Here is a 24796-nt window from a genome sequence, read left to right on the forward strand (position 1 = left end):
GTAATATTTCTGGGTTAGCAGAGTCTGTAACCTGAAGTATATGTAACCTGAAGCGTATGTAACCCGAGGTACCAGTGTATAAACTGATGGCTCTATCTATGCAATCAGGAACCTTCTTCACATGGACAGAGCCTTCCCTGTTGTAACCTGTTTTTAGTGGTTATAATGAATATGCGTAGAGTGCAATGAGTCGGGGCCTTCTGCCCTCCAGTGTGCAGTTCCTTATCACCACAGTGAACAACTGAATAGGGCTGTGGTTGGGTTTAAATGCATCTGCTGGGACACAAAGTGCATTTGTTTCAATTAGGTGGTGAAGACTGGGTCACAGTTGCCTAGTGAAAAGTTGAATTTGCTCTGGTGCTATTCAGATGAATCACATGTAGCGCAAACAAAGTATTCCGCACATACTTTTAAAAACATGTTATTCTTTATTAGTTCTCTGCAAGTCCCAGAGTTGGTCATAGTTTTCTCTTTCAATAAACAATGAAATCTACTTCCATCATCTGTACATGAGCCTCGACCCCGATTAGGAACCTGAGGCCCCTACACAGATCTGTTTTCCAGAAGAAATGAAAGCCAGCATAACGCCTTTTCTACCCAGCATATAATTTCCATAATTAATAAAAAGCCCATCCACAGAAGTGTCAAACAAAATGCGTCAGCTCCTGAAGTATTAATAGCTGTTTTATTCACACCCATTGGTTTCTGCTAATAAGAGGTTTGCAGTTTTGCTTTTTCTCTTCCAGTTAAAAATGATGCGGTCACTCTCTCTCATAAAACATACAGTGCATGATTCACAGAACTTCTCTCGCTCTCTCACGTAGTATTCCTACTGTCACACTGAAAGAAATGTACGTTATCAGGGTGATGAAAAAACCCTGTTTTCATTATTGCAGTAAATAGAACAGTTACTATTCAAAATATTTGCTATCAGAGCAGAGGTCAGTCTCTGCCTTTCAATACACTTCCAATATACTTATTGGCTTTGCAATATCTCAATTATCCTTAACAACAACCCAGAAAAGTGGGTCAGTACTGTTATAAGTTTGTGGGTGCCAGACCCCTCTAATTAATCCCTGTATCCAGCAAGTGTTAGAATTTATTCAAGGTCTGGAGTGTTAAACTGGGTGCCAGATCCCTTTAATCCCTGGATCCAACAAGCATTAAAATCTAATCAAACCAAGCTAGATTGCTATGAATTACAGTGGATTGATGGCAAATGGGTGAGGCCATTTACAGTAGCTGCTCTGCACTGTAGCACACTTGTCCGAATGGCTAAATCAAATAGTTTATACCAAAAAAGTTCTTTAATGCATCAACTCAGCTCAGAATATTGGAACAGGCCTCCTTATATTCAGGAAGCCTCTCCTGTTACTGCACTTATTAGCACACTAGGAAGTACATTATTTGCTCTTACAACAGAAGGCAGAGTGTTATCTATCGTCCCTCAATGCAGCAAGTGAGCAGACTGGTTAAAAAAATTAGTGCACACCAGATAATTGAGATAATCTTTACCAAAAGCCGCTGGGTATTCTGTACACATTTTTTGTACTACATTTTAATATGAATGGTGAAATAATGCAAACATTTCAAAAGAAGTGGAGAAGAAACCTACAGCTGTTGATTTTTTGCTGCTGGGCTATGGGAATAAGAAGCAATGGCCACTTGAATTTCTAGTGTCACTCTTCTATTGAGTAACAATAAATTGCATAAATTCCAACATTTATTCTGTAATTAAAAATAATAATAATAGAGAGAGGCAGATTTCCAGGGAGACCGTGTTTCACTCTTGGTTACAAAACTGAAATTGTGTTTGATGAAAAATTTAGTGCCACTGTTTCTGTAGCTTCTCCAGCATTTTTATGACCTCTTTATTTAATGAAAAGGAACATTCTGTGCATATCAAACACAAAGAAGATCTTAGTATGCTTCTCTGGAACATTATGTCAAATGCATAACTATTGAACAATACAGAAAATTCAGGTCCAAGGCTACCAACAGTAAACAATGAGTCAGGATTATTCTAAAAAAAGTCACAGTATAGAAGTACCTCCTCCTTGACTTTGGTCTTCTAAGCAATTTAATTCAGAATTTAGCCTTCACTAATGTTGAATCAATAATCTCCAATTCAGTATTCCTGTGCTGCTTTGTCTTGAAACCATTTTCTATATATTTCTCTTAAAACTCCTTTGAACACTGGAATGTTCTGCTGCACACAAACTATAAAATGAATAGGAGATGTGCACAATACTACAATGGTCTCTTGCATCCACCAATCAAGACAATAGTCCTTTCAGTTATTCATCTCTTACATCATTGTTGAGCAGGCATGTTGAAACAAAGCAAAACCCAGAGCAAGGCTATGTCACCTACTAGACCAGGTAGTGTTTGAAAAGTTGGGAGCAAATTAAACCTGGCATTCTATAGATTATTCTGCAGCTACAAATGTTCCAGCCAAGAGAAACCCAACCAGATAATTTAAAACACCTAGCATGAGACTTTCCCCCTCCCTTAGTTTGACTGGGTTATCAGTATTTGCACCACAAACCACCCGTTGCCACTGGAAGGATGGGGTTATACAAGGGATCCAGTATTTATGAGCAGATTGGGGAATATAATCCTACCACCAAAGACAACAAAAAGTTCCAGCTGATAAATATAAGAAAATTGGACACATCTTTACACCTCTGGGATCAGTGACTTACCACGACAGAGTTGATCTTGTTATTAAATAACTGCAAGAGGAACAACTATTGATGTCTGCCACTGTATATTTTAAGGTTTGTCTTCTGACTGCTTGGCATTACTATGTTTGATAGTTTTAAATGTGCCCTATTTCTTGCTATTGTATTTTTTTCATGATTTGCTGTGCAATGCCTTGAGTTGTCCACATAATGGGCAGTTACATGTAAAAAAAATTTTTTCCAATAAATAATAGGCTTAGGAGGAGAAAAGCTCAAGAGAATGCCTAAAAGTAAGTAAGCAATGGACTTTGGCAATAGGTTGCCCTGAGCGAGGACAATATTTGGCAAACATGCCTGCACAAATAGTTCTTATTTTCAACATAATTCATTTTGGTATGGTTTCTTTTTTATGGATCTTCTCACTGAACTACACATTATTACAAAAACAAGTTATTATTTTGCGCGCCCTATGCGGAGGAACCGCCTTAGGGTAAAGGGACCCCTGACCATTATATCCAGTCGTGACCGACTCTGGGGTTGCGGCGCTCATCTCGCTTTATTGACTGAGGGAGCTGGTGTACAGCTTCCGGGTCATGTGGCCAGCATGACTAAGCCGCTTCTGGTGAACCAGAGCAGTGCACGGAAACACAGTTTACCTTCCTGCTGGAGTGGTACCTATTTATCTACTTGCACTTGGACGTGCTTTCGAACTGCTAGGTTGGCAGGAGCAGGGACCGAGCAACGGGAGCTCACCCTGTCGCGGGGATTCAAACCGCCAACCTTCTGATCGGCAAGTCCTAGGCTTTGTAGTTTAACCCACAGCGCCACCCATGTCCCAAGGAACCACCTGCACCATCCTAAATCCAGGGCTGTGTCTCACCACAACCAGAAGCCAGTACAGCAAATGTATACACTGTGGGGTTTTTTCTTGTTAAGGGGCTTAGAGCTTGTGTTCTGATATAGCACGAAGATCTACAGAGCTAGATGTTTTGCAATATTATTGCACTCTGCTATGTCTTCATTCTTGCTGCCTAGGTTAATGGGGCCTTTTCCTGTGATTGACACTCATAGAAACTATTAAAATATCAGAAATAGCGTACGCAGCGTTGGTATCCGTAGGATGTTTCCATGCTTCTCACTACTGAAAGTAGAGTGACATATCACTCTACTGTATTACTACAACTTTGGAGAAACCACAGTCTCTGCATGCACAAGTTCCAGGTTTAATTCCGGCTTCTCCAGTTAAAAGACTAGTAGCTTCAATTGAATGCTGCTGGTGGGGAAATGGTAAGGTCCCATTCCCCGCCTGCTGCAGACCTGATAATTAGCAGGCTCCCCCTCCTTCGGTGGCTGCTAATTTGCATTTTTGAAACATGCATGTTGAGAGCAAAGATGCATTTGACATCACATCTAGTTTGATCCCAAGAAGCATGATTAAACTTAAGCATTAAGCATAGCGCCTCCCAGGGTGCCATGTGATGGGAGAACGAATGCATCAGTTCTAGGTCCATGAAGGAATTGGAAAGGTATCCTGGTGCTTTCTTACCCTACACAGAGAAAGCCCATGTGTGCTTCAGAGCTACTGGATCAAGACACAGACCTTCAAAAGCCACAAAATAATTGGCTCAAGAAACAAAGAAACAAGCTACAGAAACATTTTTTAAAAGCACTCAGCATGAACCTTCTGTACTGAGAATCGGTTAAACATTGTAAAAATAGCCTGTTATCTAAAACTCCTGAGATTCAGTAAAATGGAGATATAGTTGAAACGTGCAGGTTTCAAGAAATAAACACAGTACATGTCTCCCAACTGCTAGGAGAGGAGAGGGGTGCTCTCATTATTTTCATACATGGCATGCCCCAAAGCTTTTGACCAAAAAAAGGACCTCTGTGACCCTTAATTCCTTTTCTTTATTATGTGCCAAGGCCATTATGTGCCAAGGCCTAAAGTACCTTACTTACATGAAAACAGAAACTTGATCCGAGTGACAGAAGTAAACACTGCTGGTTGAGAAGGCCACTGATCTCAGTGGAGATTTGCAACCAGGTTTGGACAGAGCAAGACTCCCCCATGAAAATCGGGTGTGTTGTTAGGATGCTCCTGGACCAGTCTTATCTCCAGAAGCTGAGATGGCCCCTGTAGCTAGGAGTATGTTTTACCATCTCAGGTTGATTTACCAACTATCTGGAGATACGAGAGTTAGCCTTAATAACACAAACACTGGTTATGTGTCTTTTAGCCAGAATAGACTACTGCAATGCTTTCTAGGTAGCGCTGCCTTGAAAGAAAACCCTCAAGCAAACGTGCTGGTAACCTATATCAAAAAGGCAAGGGCATGAACAGAGAAACATGGCGGTGACTGGAAAGGAAAACAAAAACTTGGGAGATTGTAGGAAGAGGCTGTGGACTTTTGCAAGCATGCTTGAATACTTGTAAAGAGCCATAAGCTACAAGTCACTTCTGTCTCAAACCAAACCACTGAACCATAGATCCTTTCGAGAAATTGGCTTCTTCAGTTCTGAATCAAAATCCAGTAACAGGGGGGAGGGGGGCTGAAATGTGTTCTTCAAACAAACAGTAAACAACTTAGCAAATGTTAAAAAAATAATCAATCTAATCCTTTCAGTGTTTAGATATAATGGATAATTTAATAGAATATGTTTCCTGTTCAGAAGCAGAGATGTTTCATTAAGTTCTCAACCTGTTTTAGCATGGCTGTGAATGATTACTGACATAGAGCTGCACTCAAGACTGCTGACTCTCTCTTGCTAATAAGATCCAATAAGGTGTTTTTGAAAGCACTGCGCTGATGATTTGTCCATTAGGCTCTCTCTTCATGAAAGGTCTCAATACCAACACGTCTTTAAAGAGCACAAAAGAATTAGGTGTCTAATATAAACTAGACTCTCATTTGAATTTCCTTGGTCCTTTCAACTCAAAAGCAAAGGATATGCTTGCCAGGATTTTTATGTTCTAGCAGGTGCTAAATTCAAAATGTAAAAGCAATTCTAAGAGAGAGAAGGTTTCATCTTAGTGCATTTCCACCCACTCCAAAAAAGAAAAGAAAAGAGAGTCATATATCAGGCCTGTCATACTGTGGGCCTGTTTGCCTAAAGCTAGCTTGGTCGTGTGGCCTGCCATGTGCTTAAGAAACCACCTGGAGGGTTCTGCAGCATGGCATGGCCATGAAAACACAAGGTGAGGTGCAATAACATAAAAAGGAAGTTGGGAACAGCTTGGGGCTCATGATTAGGACACGTGAGCATTACAGGGCTGGCATCAGCACCCAGCAACCTCAACAACTGTCCTGCACCCACAGGTGCTGACATCAACTCAAGATTGAGCCAGTTCAGACACTCCCCTGTGCTTCCAGGGTCAATTTTAACCTGCCAACAAGCAAGGGCAAGCATCCACTATTTAAAATTCCACCCCTTTCTTTTTTAAGGTTGCATATTACACATCCAGTTCTCACCAAACGGAAGACAGAAATTCATTAGTTTCATAAGAAAGCACAAACCACAACTACATCATTGTATAAGGATGCAGTTTAACTATATAAGGAAATAATTATTTTCTAAATTTCATTAGCATGAAAGCAGGATCAGAAAGGCTCCCCTGTGGCATTTGCAACCTAGACACTGGGGGAATTGTGATATTGGGGGGTGGGTGTCTGAATTTCCAGGAGAACAATGAAACTGATTAGTTTATTTGTACAAGACAAGAGTCACTGTAATCAGACAGTATAAGTCACTGAGGAGGAACCACAAAGGTAAACACAAATACAAAAGGGAATTTGGAGCATAATTGCATCTGGTAATGTTATTACAATCCTTTAAATTGGGGGGCTTGAGAGCTCAAGACTGTATCCTTAAAGACTTCTTTCCCTGTTCTGATTACCAAGCTTCTTGACCAACCAGCATTATCTCAATTTCACACCTACTGCTTACAGTAAATAAGTCTTATACGTAAAATAGTTTCATCAGCAGAAGTATACAAAAAACGAAAACAAAAAAACAACCCTGAATTTTACCAGCGTTGCATATCTATTTGCGTGTTCAGACCCAGAAACCTCCCCCCTAAATAAATTCACACATGACTCAAATTTTTGGTTTTGGTTTTTGGCAGAATTTAGGCCACAACTTCATTGATTACAGAAAGTGACTGGTTGCATAGGCTCTGGTTCAACTAGCTCCCTGCCATGCAGGTAGCGCTGACCAAGGGTTCCAGCATAGGTCAGCCAAGGGTGAACGCCCGGATAAGTGGAAAGTCGGGAACGGGCTAACTCCACCACCCAAATGTCCCCCTGGACTCAGGCAAGGGCACAACCCCTTCTCAGGGGTTGACCAAACCATCAAGTCCCTGGATTCCTTTAACGGAATACCCTTCACATGGGGATGGCGAGAGCGTTCTCCCATCCTTATCACCTGAACCAGAGCCTATCTGCAGCCTTACAAGTTGTGACGATTTGCTACGCGGCAGGCGAAACCCAAATGGCAACGGTCAATCAGCCAAGTGGGGAAAATGCCTGCCTTGCCCCTGTCCCAACGACAGATGACACAACAACGGCATAGCAAGGTCAAGTGCAAAGCCCTAAAAGTAGGGAGAGGTGGGCGGGTGTTCCAAATGCACGCACAGAAAGAGGAAGCTCTGGGTCACGTCCATGGACATAAATAGGTCCCTTGAACCATTTGGACTGCGTCCCATTGGCCAGATTGCACCCAACTTCGAGGGACCTAGCAATCGGGTGTTGTGGCTGTCCAAACGTACCCACCCACAACACAGGGTGTCGGTTGTCCAGGTCTCAACGCAATACATGCCCTCTTTAAGGGAGGGCCCAATTTTTCTGCAGTGGCAAAATACACAGGAGGGTTTTGCATGCTGAAACCTACTCTTTCGTCACTTCATTAAAAAGCAGAACGTACTGCCAAACCACTGGCTACAGCCCCTAGTCCTGCCCTTCTCTCAGCAACAGGTTGGCATGAGAGATGCAAATGTCCTACCATGGGATAAGTTGCCACACTGATTTCAAGCTCATCTAAAGAACGTTTACTTGGAGGACTGAGAATTCTGTTTATGCAATTCAGTTCACTTAAGACCAGATTTTTAGGATTTTCTGGATCCACATTAGGCTTGCCACATTTGCCAGAACAGTACCCTGAGAGAAAAGACACCTGTGGAATGCGAGGCTCAGGGAAAATGCCTTCAGGGGGCCCCTCAGTTCCTTCCCACAGTTGTGCTTCTCCTCCAGATTGCTTCTGGCATTCACTTGAGCTTTCCTTCCCCAGAGTGATTTGACCACTGGTTCTCTTCCTCCTCCTCCTCACCATTCTTCTTCCATTGCTGCCAGGTAAATCAGCAAGCGGTGGGAGAGAGGGGTAGCAACGAATCAGGGTCATGAGTTTGTGCCCCACATTGAGGGGGAAATTCCTGCAATGCATTGGGTTGGACTAGATGACACTTGTGGGCCCTTCCAACTCTACAGTTCTATGATTCTAAATGGAACACTGCTCATTCAGCAATGGGTACAACCCACTAGTCCTGGGTCATGATTTTACTGATCAATTTATTAAAGGTATATCTTGCCCTTCCTTCCAAAGGAGCCTGGGGCAGCATGACCTGAAGGTATATGATGCAGGACCTTGCTGAAGCTAAGCAGGTATGAGTTCTGGTCATTTTCTGGATGGGAGACTGTTTGGAAATCTTAGGCATGCTTCCATCACTGAATAAATACAGCTTATCAATAATAAAATATACCTCTGTATTGAAACACAAAAATCTCCAACTCTAACCTGGAATCTCTTTAAAAGAAAAGCTACCTTATAACCGAGCATCCCACCTGTGTTGTCTTCTAATAATAAAGGCAATTCCAAGAAGGTTGACGTGTTTAACCTTGGAACTACTTTGATGTTGAGTGGGACAAAAAACTATGGGATGTTGCAGTCCATCTTTGACATTTTGTAATAGTGCCCTATAAGAATAAACTTGTATTTTTATGCCAAAATACAGCATATTTGACAAATTTTAGAAACGGTGCTTACCACAAGATTCTGACAAAAGATGGCAAAAGTAATCCACTCTTCTGTCCCAATATTCCAGAGCAGCTTACCAGTGATATATAGACAAACCCTGCCCTCAAGCTTACTTTTGTACACATGACATGGTACAAAAGGAAAAGGAATCCGAAGGGAAAATGAAAAAAAAGCAGCAAACTAAGGCACCAGTTCTTAGATAGAGTGCTTCTAATGAACAACTGGGATGAAAGTATTTAAAAGTGATGAGCCAAACACTGTTGGGCTATTTAAGTCCTATTGATTGCAGCCGTAGAGCAAAGCATCACCTTCAGTCACTTCAAGTGTTTAACTCTGGCTGGGGCATGCCCATTATTTTGAGGTTTATAGATATACAGCACTTTAAATAATTAATAGAAACCAATTTTTTCACAGAGAGTGCACCCATTCAAAGCAATAGTTGGGTCTTCTGTCACGGATTTTAATTTCCTGCTTTGATAGTATTTCTTAAAGAAGAGTGGTGGTGAGCAGAATGTATAAGGTCTTTTCACAGATGGGCTGCTCAGAGAATGAAGTTGTCTGAACTCTGGTGAAATTTAAATCACTCATCCTCACTGCATGCTGCTTGATGCTTTACACAATCCCACCCAGCAACATAATCAGTCGAAGCAGGCAGGTCATAGAGTAGGAAGGGACTCCAGGGTCATCTAGTCCAACCCCCTGCAATGCAGGAATCTCAACTAGATGGGACATGGCAGATGGCCATCCCACTTCTGCTTAAAAACTCTCCAAGGAAGGAGAGTCCACCACCTCTTGTGGGAGTCTGTTCCACTGCTGAACAAGCTTACTGTCAGAAAGTTCTTTCTGATGTTTAGTCAGAATCTCCTTTCTTGTAACTTGAATCCTAGCCTCCAGAGCAGGAGAAAACAAGCTTGCTCCATCCTCCATGTGACAACTGTTTAGAAGCCATCAGAGAGTTAAGGTAAAGGGACCCCTGACCATTAGGTCCAGTCGTGACCGACTCTGGGGTTGTGCGCTCATCTCGCTCTATAGGCCGAGGGAGCCGGCGTTTGTCCACAGACAGCTTCTGGGTCATGTGGCCAGCATGACTAGGCTACTTCTGGCGAAACAGAGCAGCGCACAGAAACGCCGTTTACCTTCCCGCCGGAGCAGTCCCTATTTATCTACTTGCACTTGATGTGCTTTCAAACTGCTAGGTTGGCAGGAGCAGGGACCGAGCAACGGGAGCTCACCCCGTTGCAGGGATTCGAACTGCCGACCTTCTGATCGGCAAGTTCTAGGCTCTGTGGTTTAACCCACAGCACCACCCGCGTCCCTACACAGTTAGAAGCACCTAAACCCACTTCCTTCCATTAGTTTAAGCATGCTGGCCTCTGTGTCGTATTGCAGCCCGTACAAAGACGTTTCCCTTTGACATGGCATCACACATTCTATATTCGCCTCTGACACTCAGGCTATCATCTCTCACACCTGTGTGTGTATGCGTGATCTAACAATCAGATTGCAACCTTTGTGACAGCAGATTCTCTCTGCGCTAAATAGCAAGGGTTCACTCTTGCTACTTGCGTTGGTAGAACAATAATTCCAGAGAAACAGAATATTTCATGGTGCATGAAATATACTAAGACTAGCTATGCAAAGCTGAATACCTGCACTAAATCAGGCTTTTTAATCTCTCAAAAATAAGGAACTCTGCCTCCCTGCCACCAAAAGAATGTTATTACTATCAAGGCAAAGAGATGCTCTGAAATGAGGGAACACCTGTTGTGTTCTTGACCATATAAGAAACACCTAATAATCCTGAGAAAGATGGACTTTTCAAACATGTGGTTATATGTTTCAACATCTGCTTAAAAGTCTCAAGGAGAATCATTGATATTTCCCATTATCTGGACCTAAATATCAGTAACAGCAACTGGAAGAAGCATCATTAAGAGAATTTCTTTTTCTTTTTCTTCTTCCAAAGGATAGAAGGAATTACCTTGGGCACTCCCCAAAGTTCTACAGATATTGTTAGGTAAAGGTAAAGGTACCCCTGCCCATACGGGCCAGTCTTGACAGACTCTAGGGTTGTGCGCTCATCTCACTCTATAGGCCGGGAGCCAGCGCTGTCCGCAGACACTTCCGGGTCACGTGGCTAGCGTCACAAAGCTGCTCTGGCGAACCGGCACCAGAGCAGCTCACGGAACGCCGTTTACTTTCCCGCTGGTAAGCGGTCCCTATTTATCTACTTGCACCCGGGGGTGCTTTCGAACTGCTAACAAATATTGTTATCAGCTATTAAATTACAGGCAGCAAATGTTTTATGCATGTCTGATATGTGTGCATTTTCACATGTGTGCATTGTGTCAAACCAACCCAAAAGTGCCCCGAAATGACACAAGAAGGGGTGCAGCAGGGCAGAACAGGATGCTTGCAGGCTTTTTCAATGGTGTTCCAAACATATGCAATTTCATCTAAACACACGGTGCCTTGGAATGCAGCCCCCCATAAATTGGGAGCTGCCTGTACAGGACATTCCATGTTTTGCAAAAAAATAAATAAAAAATCCCACTTTAACATAATGAACACAAGTCAGCCAAAGTTGAGTTCCCGTAGAGGAGATATAAAGCCATTGACATTAAAGGAGTTTAAGAGTGCACAACATTTACAAGATGCTGCACCATGCTGGACCATAGCTGTAATCTTGACGAAGATGTGATTAATAATCCATCATTAATATATGCCTTTTTGTTTACAAACATATCGTGCCAACTATTTCCTAAGGGTCTTAACTCTCCTCTATAAATAGCAATAGTTCCACTACTTCTGATATATCTCATAACACATCTGTTAAATTTCACTCACCAGTCTCAATATTAGCAATCAAACCATTTTGGCTACCTTGCTTGTTGCAATCTGAAATTACCAGGCTGATTTACAGATTTTTAAACCCAAGGTACCATACACACAAGGGAGAAGCAGGGCACAGCACATCACACTTACAATGACTTCCATGACAGACTGTGCACATAGAATCATAGAGTTGGAAGGGACTCTAAGGATCATCTGGTCCAACCCCCTGCAATGCAGGAATATGCAGGGATCAAACCTGCAACCTTGGCTTTATCAGCACCATGCTCTAACCAACTGAGCTATCCAGGCATGCATGGCAAAATTTACCCATTGAATCTCTTTTTAAAGCTAGATGCTACACCACACACACAAAAATCCAAACGTAGACCTAGCCAAACACTACAATGGTGCTATCTTTCAAATGCCAAAATGCCCAATCCCATAAACACACAGAGGACCACAGAAAAGGTCAATGCAACCATCTCTGCAGGGCAGAGTGTTGAGGCAGAAGTCCAGAGCCACATTCAGCAGAATGATCAGGAGAACCTCCAAAACCAGCAAGGCTGACTTACCATATTTTGAAGCGAAGTAATGCAACCGTTAGGTCCAGTGCTTTTTTCTCTAGAAAAATAGGTGCCGGTACTCACCGTGAAGTTGTTACAGTAAGTGCCACACTTTTTAACAACAACAATAACAACAAAAAGAGGTGCCGATACTGCATACCCTTGAAGTACCCCCTGGGGAAAAAAGCACTGGTTAGGTCTGTAGTTTAAAATGATCTAATTGCCTGACAGAAACTTGTCAGGCAATTCCCTGCCCCAAAGCAGGGTAGGGAAGTGAGGTGCTCCACACAGAAACCCCAGTAATACAGCAGATTTGGATGAGAACAGATCATGTACCTTTTAGATTTGTTTTTAAGTAACTGCAACATCACTGTTGTTCATTTCAGCACGGCACCCCATAAAATCCAACAATATGGTGGCTTTGTGCATCATGCAGCAAGTTGGTTAACTAATATACTGAAGAAACTGTGGCCACATTTACATTAGGATATTTTCACGTTTCAGTTCTGTTTCACATATTGGGGTGCTCCAATATACCCAACTGCGTGTGAAAGCTGCCATGCTAAGCCCACTAAACTGAGAGTAAGTCCCACCGAAGTTAGCATGACTTACTTTTGAGTAGCCACATAGAGGACTGCACTCTTTCAGAGATGCAATAGCTAGTCTACAACTGCCTGCATTGCACCCAGAATCTGTCATTTGCTTGATGAAGCAAAGATCCATCAGAAGTGGATTTGCAGTGTGTGTGTGTGTGTGTGTGTGTGTGTGTGTGTGTGTGTGTGTGTGTTTAAAAAAAATCCAGGTTGGCTCATGGATGACTTCTATGGGTGAGTAAGCCTTCACAAAAATAATAATGCCATAGGTGGCACTTTTGTATCTCTTTGCATCACCTTGTACACAATGCTTTTCAATGGAGTCACTTGGCATCCCACATTCACCTATCATTCATCAAGTGAACAGCAGTGAAGTGTACAGAAATCAAGTGTGAATCAGGCCTTTGTTGTGAAGAAATGGGGCCATGACAGTGCTGCACTGCAGATGTTATCAACGTGAGTTTGCAAGGCTTTCACTACTTTTTTTTAAACAATCTTACTGCTTTTGGGAAGAAACATCTGGAGAAGGGCTGCGGCTCATTTGAACAATGCAAGCAGAAGGTCCCAGGATCCATTCCCAATATATACAGGAAGGGCTCAGAGAGGCACTTGCCTGAAACTCTGCAGAGCTGCTGCCTGCCAGAGTTGACAATATGAACTAGATTCCTGGACCAGTGTTCTGAGTCATAGAATCATAGAATTGTAGAGTTGGAAGGGAGCTTGAGGATCTTCTAGTCCGACCCCCTGTAGTGCAGGAATATGCAGCCATCCCATACGGGGATTGAACCTGCAAGCTTGGCGTTATCAGCACCATGCTCTAACCAACTGAGCTATCCAGGCATAAGGCAGTTCCTTGTGTCCCTTTATAGTGGCTTCTGCCTCCTGCTGTTGGATGAGGGCAAAGGCCCATCCAGTCCAACATTCTCTTCTCACAGTGGCCAACCAGATGCACACTTGCCTGGGAGCAAACCCCAGTGAACATGACTGTGTTGTGAGAACCACTTACTCATGAGTCAGCACTGCTAAACTTATTTGGCTTCCTTCTGAGTAAAAATGCATAAATGTGCTAATGTCCATATTCTCTTCTCCTAACATAATTTGACGTCTATAGAAAGATTATTTTTAAATAAAAACAAATTAAAAACAAATAGAGACCTAAGTTTTAATTTTGTACTGTCATATTTATTCTTATGGTCTATAGTTGTTGTTCTGAGCTGCCCTCAGAAGGTTGGCAAATAAATCTATTAAATAAACATAACAGGCAAATGTGTACAGTATTACATTGGTCCCTCAAGTATCAATCATTCTCTTACAGAGCAATCCCTATTCATAGCTACACAGAGTCAGCCCCACTACGCTGAGTGGGGCTTAATACCAGGAAAATATGTATAGGATTGCCGCTGTAAGTACTAAAACCAACTAGCACCGAGATGGATGCAGATCTATGGCTCAAACAGAAAGAATCATGAGCATGAAATAATTTCACCCATTAAGAAGGGCAATGCAAGCTTTAATTAGATCAGGGGAGGAAATTTAATTTGTGTAAATTCAGAAAATATATTCCATGGTGGGCAAGTGCTTTAGTAGGTGAGATCCAAGTAAACAGGTCGTTGTTCATTTGAGTGCTGCGAAGAGCATGCCAACACCAGGCATCTATTAACTTCATAATAGATAGGCATGTAATGCATATGTATTAACATCTTACCATACATAATTCTGTGGCCTTTACGGACGCTGCTTCAAAAATAGTATTTATTTATTATCCACTCTTCCCCCTGAAGGAATTCAGGGGCGTAGTCTAGAATCATTAATATTTAATTAAAACATTACAAAATTTAAAACTATGATAAAAATGCCTGGTGACCAACAATATATTTGACTACCTTGCATATGACCCCTTTTGGCTTTAATGGAGATTCATTTTGCCTATGTTCACCAGATCCAGACCCTGGAGGTTAAATTCCTGTACCTTTAAGGACTGAACAGAAGTCAGAATTTTCCCACACAGTGATGCACTGGCCATACCTGCAGCAATGTTCTCTTCTCTGCTAATTTTAAAGGTATAGGATTCAGAAGGTACACAGGACATCTCCTTAAAATAGATAGGACTGTTTTAAGTCTTGTCTATTTTATCTTATCTGTTTTATTTTATCTATAAGAATCATCTACTTCAGTCAGTGCAGATAATATTGGACTAAATGGACAATCAGGTCTCATCTGCACTGTACATTTGAAGCAGTATTATTGCACTTTAAACAGTCACAGACCCTCCAAGTGTCCCTATTTTCCAGGGACAGTCCCAGTTTTACAGAAGCCATCTCAGTTTCTGATTTGATCCTGCAATGTCCCACTTTTCCTTAGGATGTCCCTATTTTCATTGGAGAAATGTTGGAGACTATGGAGTTATGAGACACAAGCCAAAGAGATAAGTAGCTATACAACCTTAAGAAGACATCTGAAGGCAGCCCTGTATGGGGAAGGTTTTTAATGTTTAATGTTTTATTATGTTTTTATATATATTGGAAGTCGCCCAAAGTGGCTGGGGCAACCCAGTCAGATGGGATGGGTATTATTATTATTATTGACTAGGACATCCCTATTTTCATCAGAGAAATGTTGAATATCGGGAACTGTAGTTTGTTATGGGTGCTGAGATTTGTTATGAGCCCCCTATTCCCCCTGCATAGACCTGCAGTTCTCAGCATGGTTTAACTGTCAATCCATCTTCACAAGGTACTCTGAGCATTGTAACTCTGTGTGTGAGTCTCCATCACAGGTCTTCCCCATCAATGACAGGCTTGATCCTGGAACCTTCTGCACGCATTGAGCTATGGTCTCTCCATTCATACACTGCCAGGGCTAAGCAATACTAGTAAGGATTTGAAGAAAAAAAAACCTGACTTAGCCTCCACAGTAGAGAAAGACAACGCAGAGCCTGAAGGCTTGTATTCTCCCACATGAACTTGCCCTCCAATTAAGATCTCTCTCAGAGTCCCTTCTCCAAGTGAAGGGCTGGGGCCTGTGGGTGGAAGCTGCCAAAAAGGGATGAAAAAATAGTAATTTTCCACTTCAGAACATTGTCTTCTTTATGCCTGGGAGCACTGTAGCATTTCATGTATTTTTCCCCCCTCGGTTGTTCATACATTTGGTGGTTTGTAACTGATTTATTGTAAGTTGAGTGGATATGATTGCTTTTGATGCATTGCTGATATTTTGTTGATTTTTGGGTCACAGCCAATATTAATTCTACTCAGAGTAGACCCACTAAAGTTAACAAATGTGACTAACCTAAGTCTATTAATTTCTACAGTACTGTAGAAAGGCAGAATACAAATTAAAATTTGAATTGAGTTTAAATCAACGCCTCTTCCCCCAATTGCCTGCCTTCAGAGGTCAGCCAACTGCCCCCCCAACTGCAGAGAGGGCCTTTTCTGCGATGGCACCCAAATTATGGATTTCTCTCCCTAAAACTGTGTGCCTGGTACTTTCTTTTACTATTATTTAGGTACCAGATAAAGTTTGTCTTGGTGTCTAGGGCCTTTAATGGTGTCTTACAATATTTGCCCCTTATAAATGGAGTGACTACTATTTTATCCTGGTTGTGTTGTTTTTTAATAAAACAAAACACTAATGTGCTTGTGGTTGTTTTTACCTGCTGTTTAATCATGTTTCTTTTATGCTGTTCTGTTCATGTTTTATCAAACCGCCTTGAGGCTATTGTGAAAGGTAGGCTATAAATACCTCAAATTAAAGTGAAATGCTTTTAGACCAAGATCTATATGCATGCATTCTTTCCAATGCCATGTAGAGTCCAGCAACAGCAGCATGTGTTTGTGAGTTAAGAGGTGGATTCAGTCCTCCATTCTCCTACGATTCCTGTCAGTTTCAATCCCATTCTAAAAGCTTACTGCAATACATCTGGCACAAAGTTTTATGTCAATGCAGCTGGCCTCAAATCCCTGTAGGATGATACACAAGGATAGTCATCCCTAGACTTTCTTCCTGCCATTTCTGCATTCCACCCTTTAGTCAGCTCAAGAGCAGCAGCTGTTCGTGGCACTGCTGTGCCACATCTGATAATTATGGCTACTGCCAGCACGGCAGCTTGGCCCCCAACTACTGTCCTACATTGGCTTCCCTACACTCTTTCATTCTTATCACCCATGCACCGTTTAATACCATGACACTGCCATGTCCATGACAATGACCATGACATTGCCTTGGCACAGAGTGGAATCTCATAATAATATGACCCTTAGCAAAAAGGAGCTAAAGCAATTGGGAATTCCCAGTCACAGGGGGAAATATCTTACAGGGTTATTTCTTTATTTCTTTTCTCCACCAAAAATTAATCTCAGGGTTGTGGGTTCTGGCCCCCCACCTTGGGCAAAAGATTCCTGCATTGCAGGGAGTTGGACTAGATTGCCCTCTACAATTCCATGATTCTATTGCCAGATGGGGACGCGCGTGGCGCTGTGGGTTAAACCACAGAGCCTAGGGCTTGCTGATCAGAAGGTCGGCGGTTCGAATCCCCGTGACGGGGTGAGCTCCCGTTGCTCGGTCCCTGCTCCTGCCAACCTAGCAGTTCAAAAGCACGCCAAAAAGTGCAAGTAGATAAATAGGTACTGCTCTGGTGGGAAGGTAAACGGCGTTTCTGTGCGCTGCTCTGGTTCGCCAGAGTCATGCTGGCCACATGACCTGGAAGCTGTACACCGGCTCCCTCAGCCAATAAAGCGAGATGAGCGCCACAACCCCAGAGTCGGTCACGACTGGACCTAATAGTCAGGGGTCCCTTTGCCTTTACCTTTATTGCCAGATGAGAGAGTGCTTTATAAGCAAGTTTACCTTTTGCATTTGGGGGTGGGGAGCTGAATCTGACTAGCACGCCAAACCCTTCCTCCTGCCCCTGTGGGCCAACTTTAACAAGTGGGCAGCTCTGCCCAAATGTCAATTACCTGACGTCATGACAACTTGGAAGGCGTCTTTGAAGTCCATAAGTTATTTCAAAACAAACTGCTTGTAAATAGACTTCAAAGCGATGGTAGCCATACCTTTACCTGCCTTTCACCTGAGGTCTCATTAATCTGGGAGTAGCAGGAGGCTTGTTGAAGTCACCTTTCTTATCAAGATGCAAAAGCAGGGCTAGGACAAGAGGACAGTGATGATGAATGTTTTGAGACGGAGATGCCTGATCATTTGGAAAGACATTCAAATCAACTCCACATTTCTGTTCCTGCCAGTGTCCCACTTTATAAGCAATCACACATACACACAGTTGTTCCTCCTTAACTGGCTGGAGTAACCAATTATGGTTGCCAATACTCTTGAACTAGAACTGAACTAAGAATCACGGAATGGAACATTGTCTCGTTGCCAGTTGGCCAAACTAACTCATAACCCTTCCATTATTTACCCTATGCCATATTATTGCTTAAACCAGCATAAAATGCTATGTATCAGTAATTCCCAACCAGTTGGCTAGAACCCAAAATTGAGTACAGAAGTGAACTCCAAACTCCATGATACATTGAATGCATCTTCATAGTTTAAAAATACAATACAAAATTACTGTATGGGACCTAATCCAGATTTGGAATATGGTGCAGGTGCAATGGGGTCAATCCTTTCCCCACACAAACCTAGTAGGCCCATGCCCAATATTTGTCACACGAGGAAAGCAACTCTTGAGAGGTTTCCCAAGGAAGGAAGCTGTAGCACAGGGAAGAAAGAGTTAACCTCCCTCCACCCATGACACAGGCCCAGGTCAGGACCCCCTACAGCAGTTATTTTAAATGCACGCAAAATGGACATACCTGCAAATATCCATTTAATGTATTGGGTCCTTTGAGCCTAAGCTTCCAGGATGTTAAATATGTTTATAGTCAGTGAAGCAAAATCCAAAAGTAATAGTGTTGAATTTGGACCTGGATCCAAATCTGTGCTATACTGTGAATCCACTCAGTGGCCTTTGCAAAGTTTTTTTCTTCTTCAAATTTTGTATATTATTTGAGGTCTAAATGAATGCCCTGGGTGGGAGGCAACAGCATGCTCCTGGCCTCCCCTCCTCTATGCATTTGTACAGAGCCCTTGCCTGTACAATTTTATATGTGAGCCTTCCTATACACATCCTAATGAACACACATAGGTCAAGGAACCTGCCACTGCAATGCTACACACACACCCCTCCAAAAAAACCAACAACACATGCATACACACTCATTTAGTCCTCAAATAACATCTAAAAATTCCCTTGTCTGTCAGCTTCGCTGCCCATTTGCAAAGTGGTGACGATGAGACAAGGATTTCAAAATGTCTCAAATGCTAATCATGCTCCTAATAATATTGACTTCCAGTCAAGGGATGGGACAAAAGTATGCACAAGAAGGCCCAGTGAGTGCTGCCTCCAGGTCATCAGCTGAACATTCTTGAGTTTGGTAATGGCAGGTAAGCAACTCACTTTCCCACTCACTTAGAACTTCATGCAGTACATATAGACTATAAGATATACTCAGAGTCAAGAGTGGATTTCATGCTCTTTATTCAGCTTATAGTGGTGAGGAGGAATGGAAGTTCCCCCAGAATGTCTGCTTTATATACATTATGTATATATATACATGTATACATTATATACATGATTGGCTATTTCCGGGATTCACCTGTAGGCCAATCAAGTTGCAGATTCACTTCCACCTGGAGCTGGATTGGGTGGCTCCTGTGGACTAATCAGACTGCTGCATTCTGAATTCTATTGTTCTAGGACCAATCAGACTGCTGCCTTTGGGATCCTATTCAACTCAGTACATAACAAATTCACTTATATATTAGAGTAAAAACAGCATCACATGGAGCAAGTCACTTGGGATGGCAAAATGTTCAGAGATCCAAATGCAGCAGTGAACTAATTTTAGAGGTGCACATTGCATTGCCACTGAGGATACTGAGGTGCTTCACTTCATTTGTTCACAGCTACCCACATGTGATCAGAAAGTTGTGTTTCAACAAGCACTGTGGTACTGGGAGAGGCCTTCTGAATGGCACAGTATTGCCCCTTGAAAAGGCAAGGTGTCTATGGCCTACTCTGACCTGCCCTCTCTTCCCAGAACTTGTAAAAGCTGAGGATGACTAAACAAGGCACTAGGGTGGTGGGGTGGTGGCGGTGGTACAAGGCAAAACAAGCTTAATAATAACAAAATATACAAACTTTGAAACTTTGACTTATTTTGCTCACTTTAAATATTAAAGAAAACCGAGCAAGTCACAAAGTATTTCCCCTTGAAAATAAATAAGTAAAAGTTAAGGACCAATATGCCTCCTTCCCCAGGACCCAGATATGGAAGTCAAAATATATTTAACCACCGCATTTCTAAAAGTATATTCTCTCAACTTCTTAAATTAAATTGCTTCATTGTGTCAGTCATTCTGAAATGTTTCACATGCCGTTCAGTGATAGGAATCCCAAGAAGCAAGCAAGGCAGATGAAGGAAAAATAGAGGGAAGGAAAAGAAGACATTGTTATTTGGAAAAAGTTGGCTAAATGTTCACATACAAATGGCTTTTGAACGACTCAGACACATCAGTGTTAAGAGAAACTCCAAGCGCAGACATTCTGTTTGCTTTTCAAACTCATTTTCATCATATGTAAAACTGAATATTAAGATTTTGATTCAGAAGGTGATGAAAATTCCAGCTGATACCACAGACTATTCATTTTCCTAGGCAATCAAACACAAGTTGATACATTTTGCTTAAAAGCTACAAAACTGCTTCACTCTAATCATGAAATTAAACGTTTCGTGTAACAAAATAACACTTGCACTATGTGAATGAAGTATGTTGAATACCCGAAACTAGGACAATGTAACATAAGTAAAGTATGAATTAAGTTTATTTGTAGGGTCTTACTCTTGGATGCAACAATAATTCTCTATCCCAATTTTCTTTCAGTTTCCCCATTAACAAATCCAATCAAGATGACTAGTGGTTAACATCCTAATTTCTCTAAAAATTAAAGCATCTTGCAATGTTTAAATGACAGGTCCTTTTGTTTGGCTTCACGCTGTGATGAGGTTTGCACAGCAAGTTACTCAGAAGTAAGCCCCACTGAGTTCAGTGAAACTTTTTATCTAGTAAATCTTCTTAGGATTTGCACAGTCTTATTTTTGCTAAAGCAGGAAAACATTTTAGTCATTCATCACTCATCATTAAAACTAATATGCCATAATGCAACAAAGGAAAAACTGAGCGAAATATGTTACTTGGTACTTAATTCAAAGCATGATTTAGCCATCATCAACACAGTTTCTTTCATGGCTGTGTAAACACTCCAATATTTGTTCTTAAAGGTCAGGTGCTATATTTTGTGCATAGCTTGTTTTTTCCTCAAGACTCGTAGCATCATATGCAAACACTGCCTCAGACAAACTTTAGAACATGGACCAGTCATTGACCTGCTACAGTACATCAACCACTGTCAAAGAAATCTATTCGTGCAGCCACCACACGCATTGCCAAGTCTTTGCTACCTTAAAATCATAACCTATTTATCCTCCTCTGAGTCATAACAAACAGAGCCCGATCGATCATATTCAAGACTATTCCTCAGGGCTGTTTTACAGTTTAGAGGGGTTTGCCTATATTTCACATTAATTGATCAATTAATTTCACAGCAGACGCATACCTCAGGACCACAGACTACTTGCGGCATATATTAAAGGCTTTAGCTAAGGCAGAAACAGGGAGTGGAAACCAGGAGAGGGAAACCATTATTACCACAACAAAAAGCTGTAGGAGTGTGTGCACTGGTGTGTATGAGAGAGAGAGACAAAGAAGCTCTACAACTTTTGGAAAGAAAATAGCTTGCAAGTATACGTATACCAAAATCCACATCCAGTTGCTGCATTGCTAACAGAGTGATGCTGAAACTAAAAGAGAACATGTAGCACCTGAGCTTTTTGTTCACACTTAACTAGGCAGCCTCCATCCTAATCAAAACTGCTGTACTGTACATGTCTTGCTATAGAATATTTGCATTTTGCACTAAGTTGTGCGTCACCGCACCAGGACCAGAATTTCATTTTTCCCCGATTTAGGAAAAACGGCAACTGCATGTTGTAAATCACTTTTTTAAAAAAGAAAGAAAAAGACTAAGGATAATGCGGAGTGGGGTGGTAAGAACAGAGATCACCTAGGAGAGTTATGCTTATCCTGTACATTTCCAAAGGCCTCTAATAATGTTTCTTATCTATTCTTATTCCTTCCAGCTGCACCCCGTGAAAGGGAATCTGCAGCATTTTGGGGGTACCTAGGCATCTCAAAAATCTCCACCATCTCTGAAACATCTAGAAAGAAGCTCAGCATAGCATCCTCCTTGGAAGAAGTCATCATAAAGTAAACTGGACAACTATCCTGAGAAGCAACCTCTCTCTCTCGCTTGTGCCTGGAGGGATCTAAAGGAGTCCAAAACATTCCTGTGTTCACTTCTGGTTATCCTAGGCTATGCATTTCTCTTGCTAGCAAAGGGAAGGGAACGGGACCTTCTGTTCCTTACCCCTCTTTTGTTGTTGCAGAGATGCAACATCTTGGTTATTTAAAAGGAAATCAGAGGGCAAAAAAAGGGCTTTATTATTTAGGTCAGTTTCTCAGACTGTCTTGAGTCCAGCCTCAAGGCATCCTCCTCACTGGTCGTTCAGCTGGTCAAGGAGGCAAGTGCTTTCTGCGGGAGTGCTTTGATGTGTTGTTTTCTTATACATAAACTGGAGAAGAATGCACCGTCTTCCTTCGTCCGTTTGCACGAAGGTCCTGCGCCTTGGCAAAGTTGCCATGGCCCAAGCGTGCTGTCCCCCCACACCGCAGTGCCTGCAAGTGGGGAGCAAAAGGTTGCCTTCCAGGAGGAAGGATCAGCTCCAAGCTAAACCCACCACCACCACCGAGCCCACTACCAACCCTCGGCTCGTCCTGTGCAGAAGGGAAGACCGAGCTCGCTCGCTCACTCACCCCCCCACCCCCCACCCCGGAGAGCTGAAGGGGCTGCTGGGGCATCCAGCCTTCTTTGGTATTCTGGGAAGGAGCTGCTTCTGTTTGCTGCAGCGGGGAAGCGGACGGAGCCAACACACACACACACACACACACACACACACACACACGAAGGGAGCAAAACGTCTCCCTCTCTCTCTCTCGGGATGCAGAGTTAGTCCCTTTGCATTGGAAGTCTGAAGCCAGGGAGGAAGGAAAAGGCTGCCCCCCAAGCACCAGCTGCCAACCCTGCTGCAGCTTGTTGGTGTGTCAGCGGATGCTTATGATCTACTACACTGCAGTACCAGCGTCAAGAGCCTCCTGCTTAGAAACTGCCACTGCAGGGCAGGCAACACCAAAAACACATACACACACTACACGAGTCTTTCCACCCCACACCCCTGGCTCCTTTCTAGGCTCTCCACAAACCTCCACAGGCTCTTGCCCTCCAAAGCACTGCTAGGGACGGCAGATCCCCGCCCAAGACCACACAGGTGATCCCAACTATCCAACTCGACAGGCTTGAGCCTGTGTGTGTGTGTGTGTGTGTGTGTGGACGGGGAGGAGGAGGGGGTCTGTCTGGCTGTGTCGCCGCTTCCTTGGGAAGACTCTCCTTCTCCCAGCCTCCCTCCCTCTCTCCCCAAACTCTCTCCATTTGCCAGCGCTGTCCTTCCCCGTTGACACGAGGGAAAGGGAATTAAGGGGGGGAGAGGCTTGGAGGAGGCGGTGGGGTTGTGGGGCTGCCCTAAGCACCTGCAATTTGCATTTCCTTATGTAACGTCCTGCAAGTTTCCCCGTTGGAGCTTGCTGGGGTTGGAAGCTGACAAGCAGACAGGCTGGGCTGATCAACAAGGCGCAAAAAAAGTGAACCTAGACAGGCGCGCAAAAAGCTAGGTCATTTTTCTTTTTTAGATCCTGGGCTTCATGGGTTAAGGAGGCAATGTGCATTGCATGACTTCCTTCCACATGTGGCAAGTCAGCCCTGCTGCTGCGTATGGAAACGGGGGGGGGGGGCTCCTTCTCCTCCTTCTGAGTGGGGCCTTGGGCTTCTGCCCCCGAAGTCCTGCTCAGAGACTCTCCACTGCACACACACACACACACACACACACACACCCCTCTCTGCCAGTTGGACAGGTGGACTTTCTCTTAGTTCCCTTCCAGGCACAAACTCCTTGAAAGTGTTTCTCTCTCTTTTCTCTCTGCCACCAGGTTGCAGGCTAGGGGGGATGCGGGGATGGGGAAGGGCCGCTGACGAAGATCTGGTGAATAAACACAAAGAGCTGGGTTTTGCAAGGGCTTCTCTTATCCCCCCCCCCCTCCCGTCCACTTTAGAAGCACGAGCCACGCTTGCAAGTTGAACCGAAAGTCTCAGGCAGGGCGCCCTCAGGTACACCCACCAGTCGCGCAAGGCCCTGAGACCTCTGCTGGAAACTGTTGCGAGGAGAGCGAGGAGACCAGGAAAGAAATGGGGGTTATGAGACACTGCTACAATTCCATCTTCCGGTTAAAAAATGTCAACAGAGATCTAAGTTTTCTCTCCCCACACCCACCCACCCTCTCTCTTCCCCTTTGGAAACAATTCATCCAAAGCAGATTTTGGCGAATTTCCTGCAAACACAGCCTGGCTTATTTGTACACCGCGCTGCACGCAAGTCTGCACCGGCCTGCTTTCCTGTTTCCCCCTTTCTCCCCTCGACAGGACTGCAGACCTGGCGCTATGGGGAGCAACAGACGAGAGTAACACAAAGGTGGGGGTGACACACACACACACACACACACACACACACACACACAGTGATGCAGTGTATTGCTTACCAGTTGGGTTCTTGTTCTTCTTAAGACTCTTGCCACAAAGACACTGCAGCATATGCGATCCTTTGCTGAAAATGTTCCAAAGAAACCACATTGATTTGGGCGAAAAGCAATCCTGCGCTTATACACCCTGAGAAAGAGGAGATCCTTGTGGTTGTTGCATAATAATAAAAATTGAGATCAGGGTCTCCACCAGAGGGGCACCAGTTTTATCATTGGCCACCACAACAAAAAAACAAAAACAAAACAAAAACAAAAAAGAGGAAAA

At 43.1% G+C, this 24796-nt stretch overlaps 1 protein-coding gene across 1 annotated transcript in view; it reads right to left on the bottom strand.

The window, feature by feature from the left end:
* The window catches only part of FGF14 (fibroblast growth factor 14), a 295842-nt gene extending 271246 nt beyond the window's left edge, over window positions 1–24596 (bottom strand). Inside the window, exon 1 of the mRNA XM_083735375.1 lies at window positions 24532–24596. Within this exon, the coding sequence (XP_083591501.1) occupies window positions 24532–24583 (52 nt within the window). The 5' untranslated portion in view covers window positions 24584–24596. The remainder of the gene's footprint in view (window positions 1–24531) is intronic.
* Window positions 24597–24796: the final 200 nt, after the last annotated feature.

Source organism: Podarcis gaigeae, assembly GCF_964106915.1.
Source record: "Podarcis gaigeae genome assembly, chromosome: 4".
NCBI lineage: Eukaryota > Metazoa > Chordata > Lepidosauria > Squamata > Lacertidae > Podarcis > Podarcis gaigeae.